This window comes from Schistocerca nitens, chromosome 4 (assembly GCF_023898315.1).
Source record: "Schistocerca nitens isolate TAMUIC-IGC-003100 chromosome 4, iqSchNite1.1, whole genome shotgun sequence".
Taxonomy (NCBI): Eukaryota; Metazoa; Arthropoda; class Insecta; order Orthoptera; family Acrididae; genus Schistocerca; species Schistocerca nitens.
The window spans coordinates 113,309,060-113,327,300 of NC_064617.1; the positions used below are offsets into that span (position 1 = coordinate 113,309,060).

At 43.3% G+C, this 18,241-nt stretch overlaps 1 protein-coding gene across 1 annotated transcript in view; it reads left to right on the forward strand.

Annotated features, from left to right (window-relative positions):
• The first annotated feature begins 1,168 nt into the window (after positions 1–1,168).
• LOC126253187 (uncharacterized) overlaps positions 1,169–18,241 on the forward strand; it is a 237,491-nt gene continuing 220,418 nt past the window's right edge. The window contains exon 1 of the mRNA XM_049954351.1: positions 1,169–1,303. Within this exon, the coding sequence (XP_049810308.1) occupies positions 1,246–1,303 (58 nt within the window). The 5' untranslated portion in view covers positions 1,169–1,245. The remainder of the gene's footprint in view (positions 1,304–18,241) is intronic.

The window sequence follows — 18,241 nt, forward strand, 5'->3', positions numbered from 1 at the left end:
GATTCATCCGAAAAAATGACGTTTTGCCATTCGTGAACCTACGTTCGTCGGCGAGTACACCATCGCAGGCGCTCCTGTCTGTGATGCAGCGTCAAGGGTAACCTCAGCCATGGTCTACGAGCTGATAGTGCATGCTGATGTAAACGTCGTCGAGCTGTTCGTGCAGATGGTTGTTGTCTTTCAAACGTCCCCATCTCTTGACTCAGGGATCGAGACGTGGCTGCACGATCCGCTACAGCCATGCGGATAAGATGCCTGTCATCTCGACTGCTAGTGATACGAGGCCGTCGGGATCCAGCACGGCGTTCCGTATTACCCTCCTGAACCCACCGATTCCGTATTCTGCTAACAGTCATTGGATCTCGACCAATGCGAGCAGCAATGTCGCTATACGATAAGCCGCAATTGCGATAGGCTACAATCCGACCTTTATCAAAGTTGGAAACGTAATGGTACGCGTTTCTCCTCATTACACGAGGCATCACAACAACGTTTCACCAGGCAATGTCGGTCAATTGCTGTTTGTGTATGAGAAATGGGTTGGAAACTTTCCTCATGTCAGCACGTTGTAGGTGTCACCACCGGCGCCAACCTTGTGTGAATGCTCTGGAAAGCTAATCATTTGCATATCACAGCATCTTCTTCCTGTCGGTTAAATTTCGCGTCTGTAACACGTCATCTTCGTGGTGTAGCAATTTTAATGGCCAGTAGTGTCGAATAAACCATTAATGTAACTTTCTCGTCAGAATAGTGACTCTGGCGAAGGTGAATGGTAATCGTGAAGAAGCTCGATGTTTTCCAGGAAAAACCTAGTCTGATTTGTCGGTGGTTGACAAGTTAATTGTTTTTCATGGCAAAAGGAAGAAAGAGTTTCGCTTACGCACGTACCGAGCACAAGGGCCTGACACACCAAGAAATCACGCAACATGAGGTGATAGTCAACAGATCTGCCATCCATCAAGAGCAGTCTCGAACGAGCGATACGCAACAGTGACCGGCATCTGATACTGTCGCTTTGCCGTGGGAACGAGTCTATCGTGGGAAAAACGAAAACTGGGCGTGAGAAATGCCACGGATAAGAGAAGATAAAGAGAAAGAATGAGAGGCACTCGCCGAAGGTGAGAGGAAGGGAGAGAGAGAGAGGTGCGACTGCCCCGCATATCGCGTATCTAATCTCGAGAGGCTCCGACAGTTTTCGATATCAGCGCACGTGACGGCAGGCCGCGAAAGCACAGCGCCATTGCCATGGCAGTCCCCGTGGTGGTCGCTGCTCTGTCCGTCGCGTGTTTCATCTGTCTGACCGGTAAGACCTGCCGTGCCGAGCCGCTACACAGCCATGCTTTCACATTTAACTAGCCCTGATTGGCAAATGTGAGCCACGGGTCGCTGTGGCATTTGCTAAGCGTCAACATCACAGAGCCCTGTGCAACGGAACCCGCGCTGTGCAGCCATGTAAACATATCTATTTTTATCTCTTTTTTTAAAAAACAATATACGTGGGTTGTTCTGGTACATTTTGTCTGTGACCAAAGATTACATATCACTTGGAAACCGTTAATCACGTGTAAGGACAGAGCTGCAGTGAATGTCCAAGAATCACACCAGTGCACTTTTTAGGCCTTTTTTATTCATTTCAGGCAACGCCTATTTGACCAGGTAAAATTATGTGATACTACGAGACAAACAGGACATTTGTCAGTATTCCTCAATTATGAACGTAATGAATTACATAAAAGCAAATTAGATAAAGTTCATCGTACAGTTATGTAAAACAATGAGTATAAAAATACTTATTTCCAAAACTTTTAATAAACAACCTAATTATGTATGTATACAGAGACACACAAAATTATATATACCGGGTGATCAAAAAGTCAGTATAAATTTGTAAACTTAATTAACCACGGAATAACGCAGATAGAGAGGTGAAAACTGACACACATGCTTGGAATGACATGGGGTTCTATTAGAACAAAAAAAAACGAAGTTCACAAAATGTCCGACAGATGGCGCTGGACAGAAGGTAACTGCTGCCGTGACGGATGAGAGGTACGCCGATATGTTACAGAATCGCATCATCCCCAGCCTGGCTGATAAACACTTGCCATACGATGTTTATGCAGGATGGCGCTCCACCCCATACTGCTATACGCGTGGAAGATCTCTTGCGTGCGTCGTTTGGTGATGACCGTGTGCTCAGCCGCCACTTTCGTCATGCTTGGCCTCCCAGGTCCCTAGACCTCAGTCCGTGCGATTGTTGGCTTTGGGGTTACCTGAAGTCGCATGTGTATCGTGATCGATCGACATATCTAGGGATGCTGAAAGACAACATCCGACGCCAATGCTTCACCATAACTCCAGACATGCTTTACAGTGCTGTTCACAACATTATTCCTCGACTACAGCGATTGTTGAGGAATTATGGTGGACATATTGAGCATTTCCTGTAAAGAACATCATCTTTGCTTTGTCTTACTTTGTTATGCTAATTATTGCTATTCTGATGAGATGAAGCGCCAACTATCGGACATTTTTTGAACTTTTGTATTTTTTTGGTTCTAATAAAACCCCATGTCATTCCAAGCATGTGTGTCAATTTGTACCTCTCTATCTACATTATTCCGTGATTTATTCAGTTTTCAAATTTATACTGACTTTTTGATCAGCCTGTAAGTACAGTTCATAAAGTTTTGAAATTCCCACTTCACAGACACAAATTAAGTGGCAAGTACAAGGTGTTTGGAAACTACTCTTTCAAATTATTACGGGAGGCAGAGAACATAAAAATAAATATATTTAGTTAATGCATGTACATTATGTGATCAAAAGTATCAGGACACCTGGCTGAAAATGACTTACAAGTTCGTGGCGTCCTCGATCGGTTATGCTGGAAATCAATATGATGTTGGACCACCCTTAGCCTTGATGACAGCTTCCACTTTCGCAGGCATTCGTTCAATCAGGTGCTGAAAGGTTTCTTGGGGATTGGCAGCCCATTCTGCACTGAATGTTACACTGAGGAGAGGTATCGATGTCGATCACTGAGTACTGGCACGGAATCAGCGTTTCAAAACATCCCAAAAGTAGTCTATAGGATTCATGTCAGGACTCTGTGGAGGACAATCCATTACAGGGATGTTATTGTCTTGTAACCACTCCACCATAGGCTGTGCATTATGAACAGGTGCTCGATCGTGTTGAAAGATGCAATCGCCATCCCCGAATTTCTCTTTAACAGTGGGAAGCAAGAAAGTGCTTAAAACATCAATATAGGCCTGTGATGTGATAGTGCCACGCAAAACAACAAGGGGTGCAAGCTCCCTCCATGATAAACACAACACCACAACACCACAGCCTCCGAATTTTATTGTTGACACTACACACACAGGCAGATGACGTTCACCGGGCATTCGCCAAACCCACACCCTGCCATCGGATCGCCACATTGTGTACCGTGATTCGTCACTCCACACAATGTTTTTCTACTGTTCAATCGTCCATCAAGCGAGGCGTCGTTTGGCATTTAGCGGCGTGATGTGTGGCTTATGAGCAGCCGCTCCACCATAAAATCCAAGATTTCTCACCTCCCGCCTAACTGTCATAGTACTTGCTGTGAATCCTGATGCAGTTTGGAATTCATGTGTGATGGTCTGGATAGACGTCTGCCTATTACACATTACGACCCTCTTCAACTGTCAGTGGTCTCTGTCAGTCAACAGACGAGGTCGGCCTGTACGCTTTTGTGCTGCACGTGTCCCTTCACGTTTCCACTTCACTATCACATCGGAAACTGTGGACCTAGGGATGTTTAGGAGTGTGGAAATCTCTCGTACAGACGTATGACACCAGTGACACAAAATCACCTGACCACGTTAGAAGTTCGTGAGTTCCGCGGAGCGCCCCATTCTGCTCTCTCACGATGTCTAATGACTACTGAGGTCTCTGACATGGAGTACCTGGCAGTAGGTGGCATCACAATGCACCTAATATGAAAGACGTATGTTTTTGGGGTGTCCGGATACTTTTGATCACATAATGTAAGTTCCCTGATGGCAATTTCTGATGCTAGGGGTGATTTACAAGGGAGATACTCTCTCTTTTCAATTACAGCAGTGGTATTCACAGGAACTTCTACAATGCGCGATCCTTGTCCTGCATGCATGCAGTACACCGTCGCACCATTGACTGTCGTGTACATTCAATGATTCCTGGCATTTCCGCAGTGGCATCAACAGCGACGGCAATTCTAGTGACGAGGTCTGCTTCTGTTTCCAGGACGGTTATGTACACCAGCTGCTTATCATGCCCCCGTGGAGGAAAACCAGACCGTGAGGTCAGATGACCCGGTTGGAAAGGCCACATGGCCACCTTGGCCGACCCATCGATTCCCGGAGGCGGCCCGCAGATAATTCCTCACATCAGTGCCGAAATGTTCTAGCGCCCCATGGTGCTGGAAGTACATCCTTTGTCTCACAGTCAGTGGTACATACAACCAGTACAGCCAACCACCTGTACACGGAGCAGTTTTAAACATCATTACACATTCCTGGTCAGCGACCCCAACACAACAGCTTACCTCAGCACCACTAACAAAATGTTCCCTCACTTTTCAAGCTGACTTCAGAGACTGAATGTTCCTTGACGAATTATATTTCTTTTCATGTTCTCTACCTTATGTATTAATTTGAACGAATAGTTTTGGAACACCCCGCATACCCGATAACGAAACTATTCATGGAGCTAAGACCTACTCTCAGACACAAATAATCGTGCACTGTAAGTATTCTTCGGTGATTGTATTTGTTACATTCTGTTAATGTATGTCCAGTTCCCTCTTCAATGAGGATAACAATACAGTTTAAAGAGAATTTCATTTTTTTCAGTGCACATGAGACCTGTTTTTAATAGTAAACATTTCTTTTCTCGTTTGCTCACAAAAGAGAAACAAAGGACAGCGTGGAATATGTTGTTGTATCGCACATACGATTCTCTTTGCTGTTAAGCTCCAAGTCCACGTGTATTGTCCGTTATATCTTTGCTTTGCTGGCGAATGTGTAATGATAATCACTTTTCGCTAGTAGGAAATAGGCGCTGCGCAGTTCCCTGTCTGTTAGAGATCTCTAAATACATTCTGTGCCAATGAATTTACAGGAGTGTTGGTGAACCACTAAGAACAACATAGTGAACGCATTGTCATAGCAAAAATAGAGACAAAGCCAGTATCCACCACAGTGGTACAAGTTAATGTGCCTACTACCACCCCAAATTAAAAAAGGATTTCAAGAATGTGTGATGAGGGAAAAGGAATTATTCACTTCGGGAGACCGGAATTCGATATTAGGGGAAGGCAGTAAAGGAAAAACAGCAAGAGAAAGTGGTCTGGGGGAGAGAAATGAAGGGGGAAGCAGCCTGGTAGAATTTTCCACAAAGCATAATTTAATGACTGCTGACGCTTAGCTCAAGAATCTTGAAAGATTGTTGTTGAATACGTCGAAGAGACACGGAGACGTCGGAAGGTTTCAGGTATATTATACAGCTATAACTTCGAATTCAGGTTTCAAAAGCAAAACATTTGCAGGAGCACGTAAAGTGCCCTCCGCCACACACCGTCGGGTGGCTTGCGGAGTATAAATGTAGATGTAGATGTAGATGTAGCCGATGTGGACTCTGATCATTGGTTATGAACTGCAAATTAAAACTGAATATATTGAAGATATTTTGAAAACTAGGGAGATGGCATTTGGATATGATAAAAGAACCAGAGATGGCCGAGAGTTGTAAAGGGAGCGTTGAGCAATGACTGCATGAAACATAGGAAGGGAATGCAGCAAGAGACGGATGTTTATCTCTGAGAGACAGCAGCAGTGGAGCAAACAAGCCAAAGGCAACGTCCAGTAGAAATTCTTCGATAACACATAAAATATCGAATTTAATTGAAGAAAGGAGTACGCGAGGCAGGAAAAGTGTAATTCACACAATGGGGTTGACAGAACGTATAAAATGTCAAAGCAGAAATGTGTAGAGAAAAACTTCCAAGCTGTGGCAGCATGTATGACTATGGGAAAGATAGCTGCCGAATACAGGAAAATTAAAGAGATCTTTGGGAAAAAGAAAAGCACATCTGTGAATATTAAGAGTTCAGGTAGTAAGCGAACACTAAGTAAAGAACAAAAGGGTGGAAGGTGCAAGGAATGCGGAAAGGAAACAAATTTGAAGATAATATTATGGAAAGGAAAGAGAAAGTAGACGAGGATGAGGTGAGAGATATGACACAGCGAAAAGAATTTTACGGTGCAGTGGAACACTTCTTAACAGAAACAACGCCCTCGAAGCAGACGGCATTCCCTCAGCATTAGTGAGATCCTTGCGAGAGCATACCACGACGAAACTATTTAACTGGTATGCAAGATTTATGAGACCAAATACTCTCAGACTTTAATAAGAATGTAATAATTTCAGTTCGAAAGAAGATAGGTGCTGAAAAGTGTGAACGTTACACAATTGTCAGTAAAAATAATGGTTCCGAAACACTGACATAAATTATTGACGTGAGAATGGGAAAACAGATGAAAATCGGCCTCGCGGAAGATCAGCTTGGGTTCCCGAGAAACGTAGGTACACGAGCGGCAATACTGACTCTACGACTTACCTCATAAGATGTGGAGAAGAAAGGTAAACCGACGTTCGCAACTTTTGTAGACTCAGAGAAAGATTCAGATGTTGACTGGAACGCAACTTCGAAATTCTGCAGTTGGCAAGGGTAAAATACAACAAGCGAAAGGTTATTTACGACTTACTGAAGTCAGACTGCAGTTGTACGAGTCTAAGAACGTGAAAGGGAAGCGGTAATTGAGAAGAAAGTGATGCAGCCTTGTAGTCTATTGCCAGTGTTATTCAAACTGTAAACTGAGCAAGGTGTAAAGGAAACCGAGGACAAATTTCGAAAGGAAATGAAGTTCAACGACAAGAAATAAAAATTGACTAGGTGCGAGTAGAGAACGCGCTCTGAGTGTTCCGAACGAAGTCAATCATGTATGTAAACAACTCATCCATCCGAGGAATCGAAAACCTCGACACTGATACTGGCAAAGATCGGTCCAAGACTTTCGAGAATTTCTTAATTTTAAGTTTCAAGTCGGATAATAAATGACAAAAATTATTTTTTTCGTGTTGTACATCTAAAAATTAACACTTCCTGTTTTTTTTTCCTTTACTTGTATTATTAACCTTGCTTCTTGCATAATCCTATGATCCTAGGTCAACGAGAAGTCCCCTACAATTTTTGGTGAGTGAATTAGCGAGTATCAAAATATATGACATAAATAGCCGTTTCTTTTGATTGCTCTGACTTAGAATCTTCAGTTCCTTACAACACCAAGGGACCGTACACATTAGTATGTGTCATAAATTTCAACTTGATTCGCGTGACTGTTCCTGAGAAAAAGGGGTTTTAACAGACAGACAGACAGACAGACAGCTAGATATATAATGAGAAAAAAATTTATTTCTGCTGTCGTAATTACAAATTGACACTTTTCGGATTTTTTTCCCTTCAGTTATACTGTGAAATCTTGTTTCTTGTCAAATTTCATAATTCTGGGTTAACGAGAAGTCCCCTACAATTTTTAGTGAGTGAATTTGCGAGTGTCGAAATATGTGACATGAAAGGGTGCATCTTTTGATTCCATTGACTAGCTTAAATTTTTTAGATCGCCAAGGGACCTTAGTGTGTGAGACAAATTCCAACTTGTTATGTCTGCCCATAATGAGAAAAAGGATTTTCAGCAATGGGACAACAAAGTGAGTCTGTGAGGGCTCCATTTTTATCTGTTGACCTATGGAACACTAAATACATTGAAGTTTGCCGATGACACTGTAATTCTGTCACGGACAGCAAAGGAACTGAAAAAGGAATCGAAAAGAAAAAAAGGTTAACAGATGAACAATAACAAAAGTAAAACGTTAGTAGTGGGATGTATTCGAATTAAATCACACTTAGCTGAGGGAATGAAATTAAAAGTGAGACACTGAACACGGGAGATGAATTCTGCTATATAGACAGGAAAATAAATGACGCTGGTCGAAGCTGAGAGGACATAAAATGCAGATTGGCAAAAGCAAGAAATTCTTTTTTAAAACAGGTTATTTGAGGCTATTTTTCTAGGTCGATCAAGAAGGGACTAGAAGTATTTGAAATGCGTTGCGGTAGGACAATGCTGAAGACTAGGTGGACCGATCGACCAACTAATTAGGGTGTGCCGAATCGAAATGGGGCGAAAAGAAATTTAAAGTACATTGACTAAAAGAAAAGTCCGTTGATAGGACATGTCCTGAGGCATCAAAGAATATATTTGGTGACCGAATGAAATCCGGAGTAATTGCGTAGAGGAGGCCCAAGGCTTGAACACAGTAAGCGTGTTCAAACGAATGTATCTTGCAGTAGTTATTCAATGATGAAGCGTTGCACAGAAGCGTGCAGAACGGTATAGAAGCAGTCTTAGGAGTGAAGACCACAACAACATCAAGATTTAAAAATGTTTCAAATGGGCACTTTTCTCGAAGAAATATCAAACCAACTATGTAGGCTTCAGTCTCGCGTATGGTTACGAACGAGATTGAAAGTTAGCTAGTTTCTGACGGCTATGTGGCACAATCAAACGAACGCTGTCCCTCAGAGATGTACAAGAAATTCTACAAGGCTACGGTAACCTTTTTTATTCTGTACGGTAGCGAAGTATGAAAGCCGAACGGGAAAGCTGTGGAGGCGAATTAAAGTCAAGAAAATAAATTTCCTGCGAAGCATAAAACATTTGTTATCTGTTAACACAGTTGTTGTTGGCCCTGAGCGTAGAATGGCTGGCTTGTGATCGTAAAGCCGCGTTTTTAATCTCACTACCGTCAGCATTTCCTTCCTATGTAAAACAAGAAAACCGCTACGGTCGCAGGTTCGAATCCTGCCTCGGGCATGGATGTGTGTGATGTCCTTAGGTTAGTTAGGTTTAAGTAGTTCTAAGTTCTAGGGGACTGATGACCTCAGAAGTTAAGTCCCATAGTGCTCAGAGCCATTGAACCATTAAAAAAAGAAAAACACCAGTCAGGGATTAGGCCTTAGGTCCTTTTCGTCTGGGTGACTGTTGCCTTCAAGGCAGTAAGAGGAGCAACCTATGTCGTCGATGCCTTCTGACCCTCCCCCCCCCCTCCCTCCCCCCTTCCCCTAGCAGATGAATGTTGATGGCGACGCTGCTTATTCAAGTATGTACCGGAAAGCGAACCATGGTCCTTCCGCACCGAAAGCAGCGACGCTAAGTATTCCGCGACGGGCTATTTAAATTCTATATTTATTAACAAAGAGGAATATTAATTAACACATATTATATCATAATTTCTAATTAAAAATATATATTTTTTTTAAATTATTAGTCACATGAAAACAAAAATTAAAATTTCATGCAGAGAAGAGAAATGACTCTTTGTGAAGTCGAAAAACTGTATGCGTCATTAATAGTGTTCAATCTCTAGAAATAAAAATAGTATTTTATTTTCTATTTGACGTTTTACATTTTTGCACCATATTCTAATTTATCGTGAATTCTAGTATTTTCATGCAATTATTAATTAACAGTAAAATATATTATTTTTATTAAAAATGTGATTCAATATTTGTTAATTAAAATTTCTATTTGGTAATAAATATGGAATTGAAATAAAAGTAAATAAATAGTAGCTGCAGCTGAGCCTTCATGCAGCCACTATACGATCACAACACTGCCGCACTAAGCACGAATTGCAGACACAGTAGTAAACTACAAATTTTTAAACACTTCGTCTGATCTTCGTCTAATCTTCAAAAGCGATGTAGGGAATTGATCTCGGAGAACTGAGCTTCAACTGATCCTAGAAAGAGGAGCATTATTTGTTAAAAAATATCGAGACACATTGTAATAAAGAATTAATATTGTTGGGCTAATTTATGTGACCGAGTCACAATATATTTACGAAACAAGTGCTAGATAAATTCGGTAGTGTAGGACTCTGCTGCCAGTCAATACTTTGAATGTCTGCATATTATGAGCAACGCAGATCAGATTTGCATGTGACAGTAATAGCTGACCTCTAATATCACTTTAATTTTTTTTTCAAAACGAGAAGGTTATGAAGTATTTCTTTTCTAGGTTGCATTAATATTTCGTAAGCGTCAGCTATAAATTCGTCGCAACAGAGACAAATGTGACCCAGCGTTAAACAATATCTCTGCGCTTCCTTGAATTATGGGCAAAGACAGCACGAAATAATTTAGTTTTTATTCATATTTGGATTAAGTAATTTCTCTCTCTCAAGGAAAACATACTAAATCCTGCTCAAGCCGAGGTTTCTGAGTAAATTCGGTTTGTGTGGTTGCGTTAGAAATATCGTTAATGAGTAAATAATCTACACCGCGTAACCAAATAAAATACCGGATTTCGTAGACAAATAAGATATGTGCAGGTTCTATTAAACGGAAGATACAAGTAATGACTACTAAGACTGGAAGTAACTTATTATCAATCCTCAGAACCTCAGTAGCTTCAGCTAGTACAATTACAGTGGCCACATTTAACTTTAGGTACTGCAGGATAGCAAAGAAGGTTTGCTCAATCGTTACAATAATTATTATCTCAATCAGAAGTTACACTTACTTTCATTAGAAGAAAGGCAGTAATCGTACAGACAAACTTTAGATCGGACCAGACAAGATAATGAAAGACTTGATATTGAACGACTCATTGTCGTGTAATAGTATACATAATGAAACATGTAACAAGCCAGGAGTGCTAGCTCCATACTGTATGCTTATTCTTAGACCAACGTGAGACTTTAGATAAATTATTAACACTGCAAGCTACATTTACACTCCTGGAAATTGAAATAAGAACACCGTGAATTCATTGTCCCAGGAAGGGGAAACTTTATTGACACATTCCTGGGGTCAGATACATCACATGATCACACTGACAGATCCACAGGCACATAGACACAGGCAACAGAGCATGCACAATGTCGGCACTAGTACAGTGTATATCCACCTTTCGCAGCAATGCAGGCTGCTATTCTCCCATGGAGACGATCGTAGAGATGCTGGATGTAGTCCTGTGGAACGGCTTGCCATGCCATTTCCACCTGGCGCCTCAGTTGGACCAGCGTTCGTGCTGGACGTGCAGACCGCGTGAGACGACGCTTCATCCAGTCCCAAACATGCTCAATGGGGGACAGATCCGGAGATCTTGCTGGCCAGGGTAGTTGACTTACACCTTCTAGAGCACGTTGGGTGGCACGGGATACATGCGGACGTGCATTGTCCTGTTGGAACAGCAAGTTCCCTTGCCGGTCTAGGAATGGTAGAACGATGGGTTCGATGACGGTTTGGATGTACCGTGCACTATTCAGTGTCCCCTCGACGATCACCAGTGGTGTACGGCCTGTGTAGGAGATCGCTCCCCACACCATGATGCCGGGTGTTGGCCCTGTGTGCCTCGGTCGTATGCAGTCCTGATTGTGGCGCTCACCTGCACGGCGCCAAACACGCATACGACCATCATTGGCACCAAGGCAGAAGCGACTCTCATCGCTGAAGACGACACGTCTCCATTCGTCCCTCCATTCACGCCTGTCGCGACACCACTGCAGGCGGGCTGCACGATGTTGGGGCGTGAGCGGAAGACGGCCTAACGGTGTGCGGGACCGTAGCCCAGCTTCATGGAGACGGTTGCGAATGGTCCTCGCCAATACCCCAGGAGCAACAGTGTCCCTAATTTGCTGGGAAGTGGCGGTGCGGTCCCCTACGGCACTGCGTAGGATCCTACGGTCTTGGCGTGCATCCGTGCGTCGCTGCGGTCCGGTCCCAGGTCGACGGGCACGTGCACCTTCCGCCGACCACTGGCGACAACATCGATGTACTGTGGAGACCTCACGCCCCACGTGTTGAGCAATTCGGCGGTACGTCCACCCGGCCTCCCGCATGCCCACTATACGCCCTCGCTCAAAGTCCGTCAGCTGCACATACGGTTCACGTCCACGCTGTCGCGGCATGCTACCAGTGTTAAAGACTGCGATGGAGCTCCGTATGCCACGGCAAACTGGCTGACACTGACTGCGGCAGTGCACAAATGCTGCGCAGCTAGCGCCATTCGACGGCCAACACCGCGGTTCCTGGTGTGTCCGCTGTGCCGTGCGTGTGATCATTGCTTGTACAGCCCTCTCGCAGTGTCCGGAGCAAGTATGGTGGGTCTGACACACCGGTGTCAATGTGTTCTTTTTTCCATTTCCAGGAGTGTATTTTCTTAATATGTACTTAAAATGATTTTTAGAATCAGTATCTTTCTCAAATTATACTCTGACTGTAAAGTAGGCGTCACACACTCTGATTCACTCCCTCCACATAAACTCATTTTGCTTATTTTAAAGTAGTCACAATAGGAAACTCTACTACTAGTATCTAGGACGTGTAACATCATTATGTGGGATTTTCATTTCCTTAAGAATGCCATAAAGTCAAAAATAGAAGATTTCGATCCCTAAAATATACTTAAAGTATGATAAATCGTTTATTTGCTACATGTCACCGCTGCAAATTCCTTGTTTTATAGGGCACTTTTAGCTCGACGTATCAGGAAACCATTCCGCAACGTCGCTGCAACATAATTTATTAAAACAGCGACTCAGTAATACTACGAAGAGCAGTAAAAAACCAAAAAAATAACTGTGTTTATCCCCTCTTTTCGTGTACGAAAAGTAGTGCGACGAAAGAGCCGTGTAACTGGTCGCAAACAACTGAAGCGCGCTTGCGTTTACCTCTTCAACGCTTCAAGCCAGGTTCATTCCAAACGACAAAAATTTTGTTCTATACAACTGAATGCTGGGACTACAGATTGTCGTAGGACCGACTGTGAAACGTTACCGGCAACTTCTTCACTTCAATCATGGTGCAGGCATGAATCCAAGGGACAGGAGTCATGCGTGTTATAACTCCTTCCTCCCTACCCGTCTCCCCAAACTTATCTCAATACAAATGTTTATGATATCAGCGTCCAAACTTCAAAGCTCTCTTTTGGAGAAGTAAACTTCTTGGATAACGAAATAGGTCCTAGTGGTACCCGAAACAGGAAAAAAAGGAAAGTAATCATGGCACTGCCGAGTATGTCAAAAGGATCGAATTTTAGATATATGACTATGGATGACATAGGACGAATATGTTTACGAGGAACGTGAGGGTTTGTGTTTTGAAGACGCTGGACCATTCATTCACTGTGAAGCTGTCTTGTAATGTGACAATTCAGCACTTCACTATCAGTTAAACTGGAATTTTTAATCCTCATTTTTCATTTGTTTTGTTTCCGTAAATTTTTCTGTTTGTAAATGTCACCAGATTCTTTTATTATTATTCATGAGAACTACGACGGTACTTCTTTAGTAAAATGACTAATTTACAATTACAGGGTGTTTCAAAAATGACCGGTATATTTGAAACGGCAATACAAACTAAACGAGCAGCGATAGAAATACACCGTTTGTTGCAATATGCTTGGGATAACAGTACATTTTCAGGCAGACAAACTTTCGAAATTACAGTAGTTACAATTGTCAACAACAAATGGCGCTGCGGTCTGGGAAACTCTATAGTACGATATTTTCCACATATCCACCATGCGTAGCAATAATATGGCGTAGTCTCTGAATGAAATTACCCGAAACCTTTGACAACGTGTCTGGCGGAATGGCTTCACATGCAGATGAGATGTACTGCTTCAGCTGTTCAATTCTTTCTGGATTCTGGCGGTACACCTGGTCTTTCAAGTGTCCCCACAGAAAGAAGTCACAGGGGTTCATGTCTGGCGAATAGGGAGGCCAATCCACGCCCCCTCCTGTATGTTTCGGATAGCCCAAAGCAATCACACGATCATCGAAATATTCATTCAGGAAATTAAAGACGTCGGCCGTGCGATGTGGCCGGGCACCATCTTGCATAAACCACGAGGTGTTCGCAGTGTCGTCTAAGGCAGTTTGTACCGCCACAAATTCACGAAGAATGTCCAGATAGCGTGATGCAGTAATCGTTTCGGATCTGAAAAATGGGCCAATGATTCCTTTGGAAGAAATGGCGACCCAGACCAGTACTTTTTGAGGATGCGGGGACGATGGGACTGCAACATGGGGCTTTTCGGTTCCCCATATGCGCCAGTTCTGTTTATTGACGAAGCCGTCCAGGTAAAAATAAGCTTCGTCAGTAAACCAAATGCTGCCCACATGCATATCGCCGTCATCAATCCTGTGCACTATATCGTTAGCGAATGTCTCTCGTGCAGCAATGGTAGCGGCGCTGAGGGGTTGCCGCGTTTGAATTTTGTATGGATAGAGGTGTAAACTCTGGCGCATGAGAAGATACGTGGACGTTGGCGTCATTTGGACCGCAGCTGCAACACGGCGAACGGAAACCCGAGGCCGCTGTTGGATCACCTGCTGCACTAGCTGCGCGTTGCCCTCTGTGGTTGCCGTACGTGGTCGCCCTACCTTTCCAGCACGTTCATCCGTCACGTTCCCAGTCCGTTGAAATTTTTCAAACAGATCCTTTATTGTATCGCTTTTCGGTCCTTTGGTTACATTAAACCTCCGTTGAAAACTTCGTCTTGTTGCAACAACACTGTGTTCTAGGCGGTGGAATTCCAACACCAGAAAAATCCTCTGTTCTAAGGAATAAACCATGTTGTCCACAGCACACTTGCACGTTGTGAACAGCACACGCTTACAGCAGAAAGACGACGTACAGAATGGCGCACCCACAGACTGCGTTGTCGTCTATATCTTTCACATCACTTGCAGCGCCATCTGTTGTTGAAAATTGTAACTACTGTAATTTCGAAAGTTTGTCCGCCTGAAAATGTACTGTTGTCCCAAGCATATTGCAACAAACGGTGTATTTCTATCGCTGCTCGTTTAGTTTTTATTGCCGTTTAAAATATACCGGTCATTTTTGAAACACCCTGTATGTTTCCTTATTGGAGCAATATAGATTCATTTAATCTGATGGTGTCTTTCATTGTCTATTTCTGTAACGATTTAAGAGGATGGGCCCTATCAAGTACACTTACTGGTCCTTATTTAGGAACCGTGGTTTTACTAACGCGAACTTGATGACAACTTCTTAATTATTTACACGAGTTTTTATATAAAGGATGACAATTATTGAACCATATGACATTGGCGATGAAGTGGCACAGAGGAATAGCGAAATTCTGCATTACCAGCTGAAGTCTCAGAACATCGATGCTGTTGATGATCTCTGAATGGATGTTTTCAGCTCAGCAATGGTTTTGGGATTATTGCTGTACACCTTGCCTTTAATATAGCCCCACAAAAAGGAGTCGCATGTGTTCACATCCGGAGAATATGGCGGTCAATGTCGGTGCCCATGCCAGTGGCCTCTGGGTACCCCAGACCCAGAACGCGTTCCGCAAACTGCTCTTCCGGGACATCTCTCTCCTGCTTCGATGAGGTCGAGCATCTTGTGGATATCAAGGCCACTTTGGATAATTGGAAACGAAATCATCTTCCAAAACCTTCAGTTAATGATCTATATTCAAAGTAAATCAAAGAATATCGCACCACACAGTCACCCGTTGAAGGTGACGAAACTTCTCGATCGCCAAATGCAGATTCTCAGTTCCCAAAATGCGACAATTTTGCTCATTGACGAATCCATCCAAATGAAAGTGGGCTTCGTATGCGTGAGCATTCGCATGCGCATACTACTAATTCCCATCATGCCCCTCGGGCAACCGTGCAGTTTGATCGTCTTAATGCAAACCATTCAGAGGTTATTTTATTTCATTGAGTTCAATAATTGCCACCATACATGGGAAAATTGAAATGTGATGAAGGGAACATAGGTTTGACGTGGAACCGCAACTTTTGGAGTGAATGTCATTCATGGCCGCCATTTTGAAATCCAACATTTTGTATTCAAGTCATTTTTTTTTTTTTTAAATTGGAAGGGGGGTGTATGACACATCAAATAACACTCGCTTGAGCTCTGGAATTGAGTGGTGTAATTTGTTTTGGCCTATCTTGTACAGTTTAGAGGTTATTAATGTTCAAAGCTGGGAAATTACCTTCATACCGACTGCTACAACACATGTTCTACGTGTTGTCCATCCCGGTATCAAGGTAACATTTAACATTAGTAACTTCTAAACTGTACAAGATAGACAAAAACAAATTACACCACTCAATTCCAGAGTTCAAACGAGTGTTATTTGATGTGTCATACACCCCCCTCCCATTTAAAAATAATAACTTGAAACCAGAATGGCGGATTTCAAGATGGCGGCCATGAACGACATTCACTCCAAAGGTTGCGGTTCCACGTCAAACCTATGTTCCCTTCATCACATTTCAATTTTCCTTTTAATCTTCCAACTTATGAAGGTGTCCAAGGACTTTTGACTCGCCCTGTATATATTACTGTACTGTGAAAAAAGTAGCAAAATAGAAACAGTGAACGATACAAGCTCAGTATCTACAACATAGAGCGATTTTTTATAAACTTCGGCGTCATTGTTGTGTGGTCACGGTGTTGGAATGCGAAGTGGCAGGTGCGTGTTCAGATCTCCTACGTACCCCATGTATATTTGTTTCACAATCTTATGAACTGTCCATCCGGTCAGTGATGTGTGTGTTCACTGTAATGTGATTTGTAAATGTGTCGTGGTGTAACGTCCGTTTGCAACAACGAGGTGTAAGGAAAGGACCTCCATACGTACGTACCGTGTATTTGTACTACACAAGTAACACATGTTATGACTCATGCGTTCCATTTTGGAACTTTTGACTCTAGAATTGCTTTGTTGTAACATAGTTCACATCCGTTCATTTGTTTTCTTTCTGGTGAGAGGTCTAAGCGGCATCTCGTCTGCTCTCTCTATTCATCACTTTTACTTCGGACGGTTATATATTCTTAGCACATGACTCATAGTGTACACTACTGGCCATTAAAATTGCTACACCAAGAAGAAATGCAGATGATAAACGGGTAGTCATTGGACAAATATATTATACTAGAACTGACATGTGATTACATTTTCACGCAATTTGGGTGCATAGATCCTGAGAAATCAGTACCCAGAACAACCACCTCTGGCCGTAATAATGGCCTTGATACGCCTCGGCATTGAGTTAAACAGATCTTGGACGGTGTGTACAGGTACGCAGTTTCAACACGATACCACAGTTCATCAAGAGTAGTGACTGGTGTATTGTGACGAGACAGTTGCTCGGCCACCATTGACCAGACGTTTTCAGTTGGTGAGAGATCTGGAGAATGTGCTGGCCAGGGCAGCAGTCGAATATTTTCTGTATCCAGAAAGGCCCGTACAAGACCTGCAACATGCGGTCGTGCACTAGCCTGCTGAAAAGTAGGGTTTCGCAGGGATCGAATGAAGGGTACAGCCACAGGTCGTAACACATCTGAAATGTAATTTCCACTGTTCAAAGTGCCGTCAGTGCGAACAAGAGGTGACCGAGACGTGTAACCAACGGCACCCCATACCATCACTCCGGGTGATACGCCAGTATGGCGATGACGAATACATGCTTCCTATGTGCGTTCACCGCGATGTCGTCAAACGCGGATGCGACCATCACGATGCTGTAAACGGAACCTGGATTCATCCGAAAAAGTGACGTTTTGCCATTCGTGAACCCAGGTTCGTTGTTTAGTACACCATCGCAGGCGCTCCTGTCTGTGATGCAGCGTCAAGGGTTACCTCAGCCATGGTCTCCGAGTTGATAGTCCATGCTGCTGCAAAGGTCGTCACACTGTTCGTGCAGATGGTTGTTGTCTTGCAAACGTCCCCATCTGTTGACTCAGGGATCGAGACGTGGATGCACGATCCGTTACAGCCATGCGGATAAGATGCCTGTCATCTCGACTGCTAGTGATACGAGGCCGTTGGGATCCAGCACGGCGTTCCGTATTACCCTCCTGAACCCACCGATTCCATATTCTGCTAACAGTCATTGGATCTCGACCAACACGAGCAGCAATGCCGCGATACGATCAACCGCAATCGCGATAGGCTACAATCCGACCTTTATCAAAGTCAGAAACGTGATGGTACGCATTTCTCCTTCTTACACGAGGCATCACGACAGCGTTTCACGAGGCAACGCCGGTCAACTGTTGTTTGTGTATGAGAAATCGGTTGGAAAC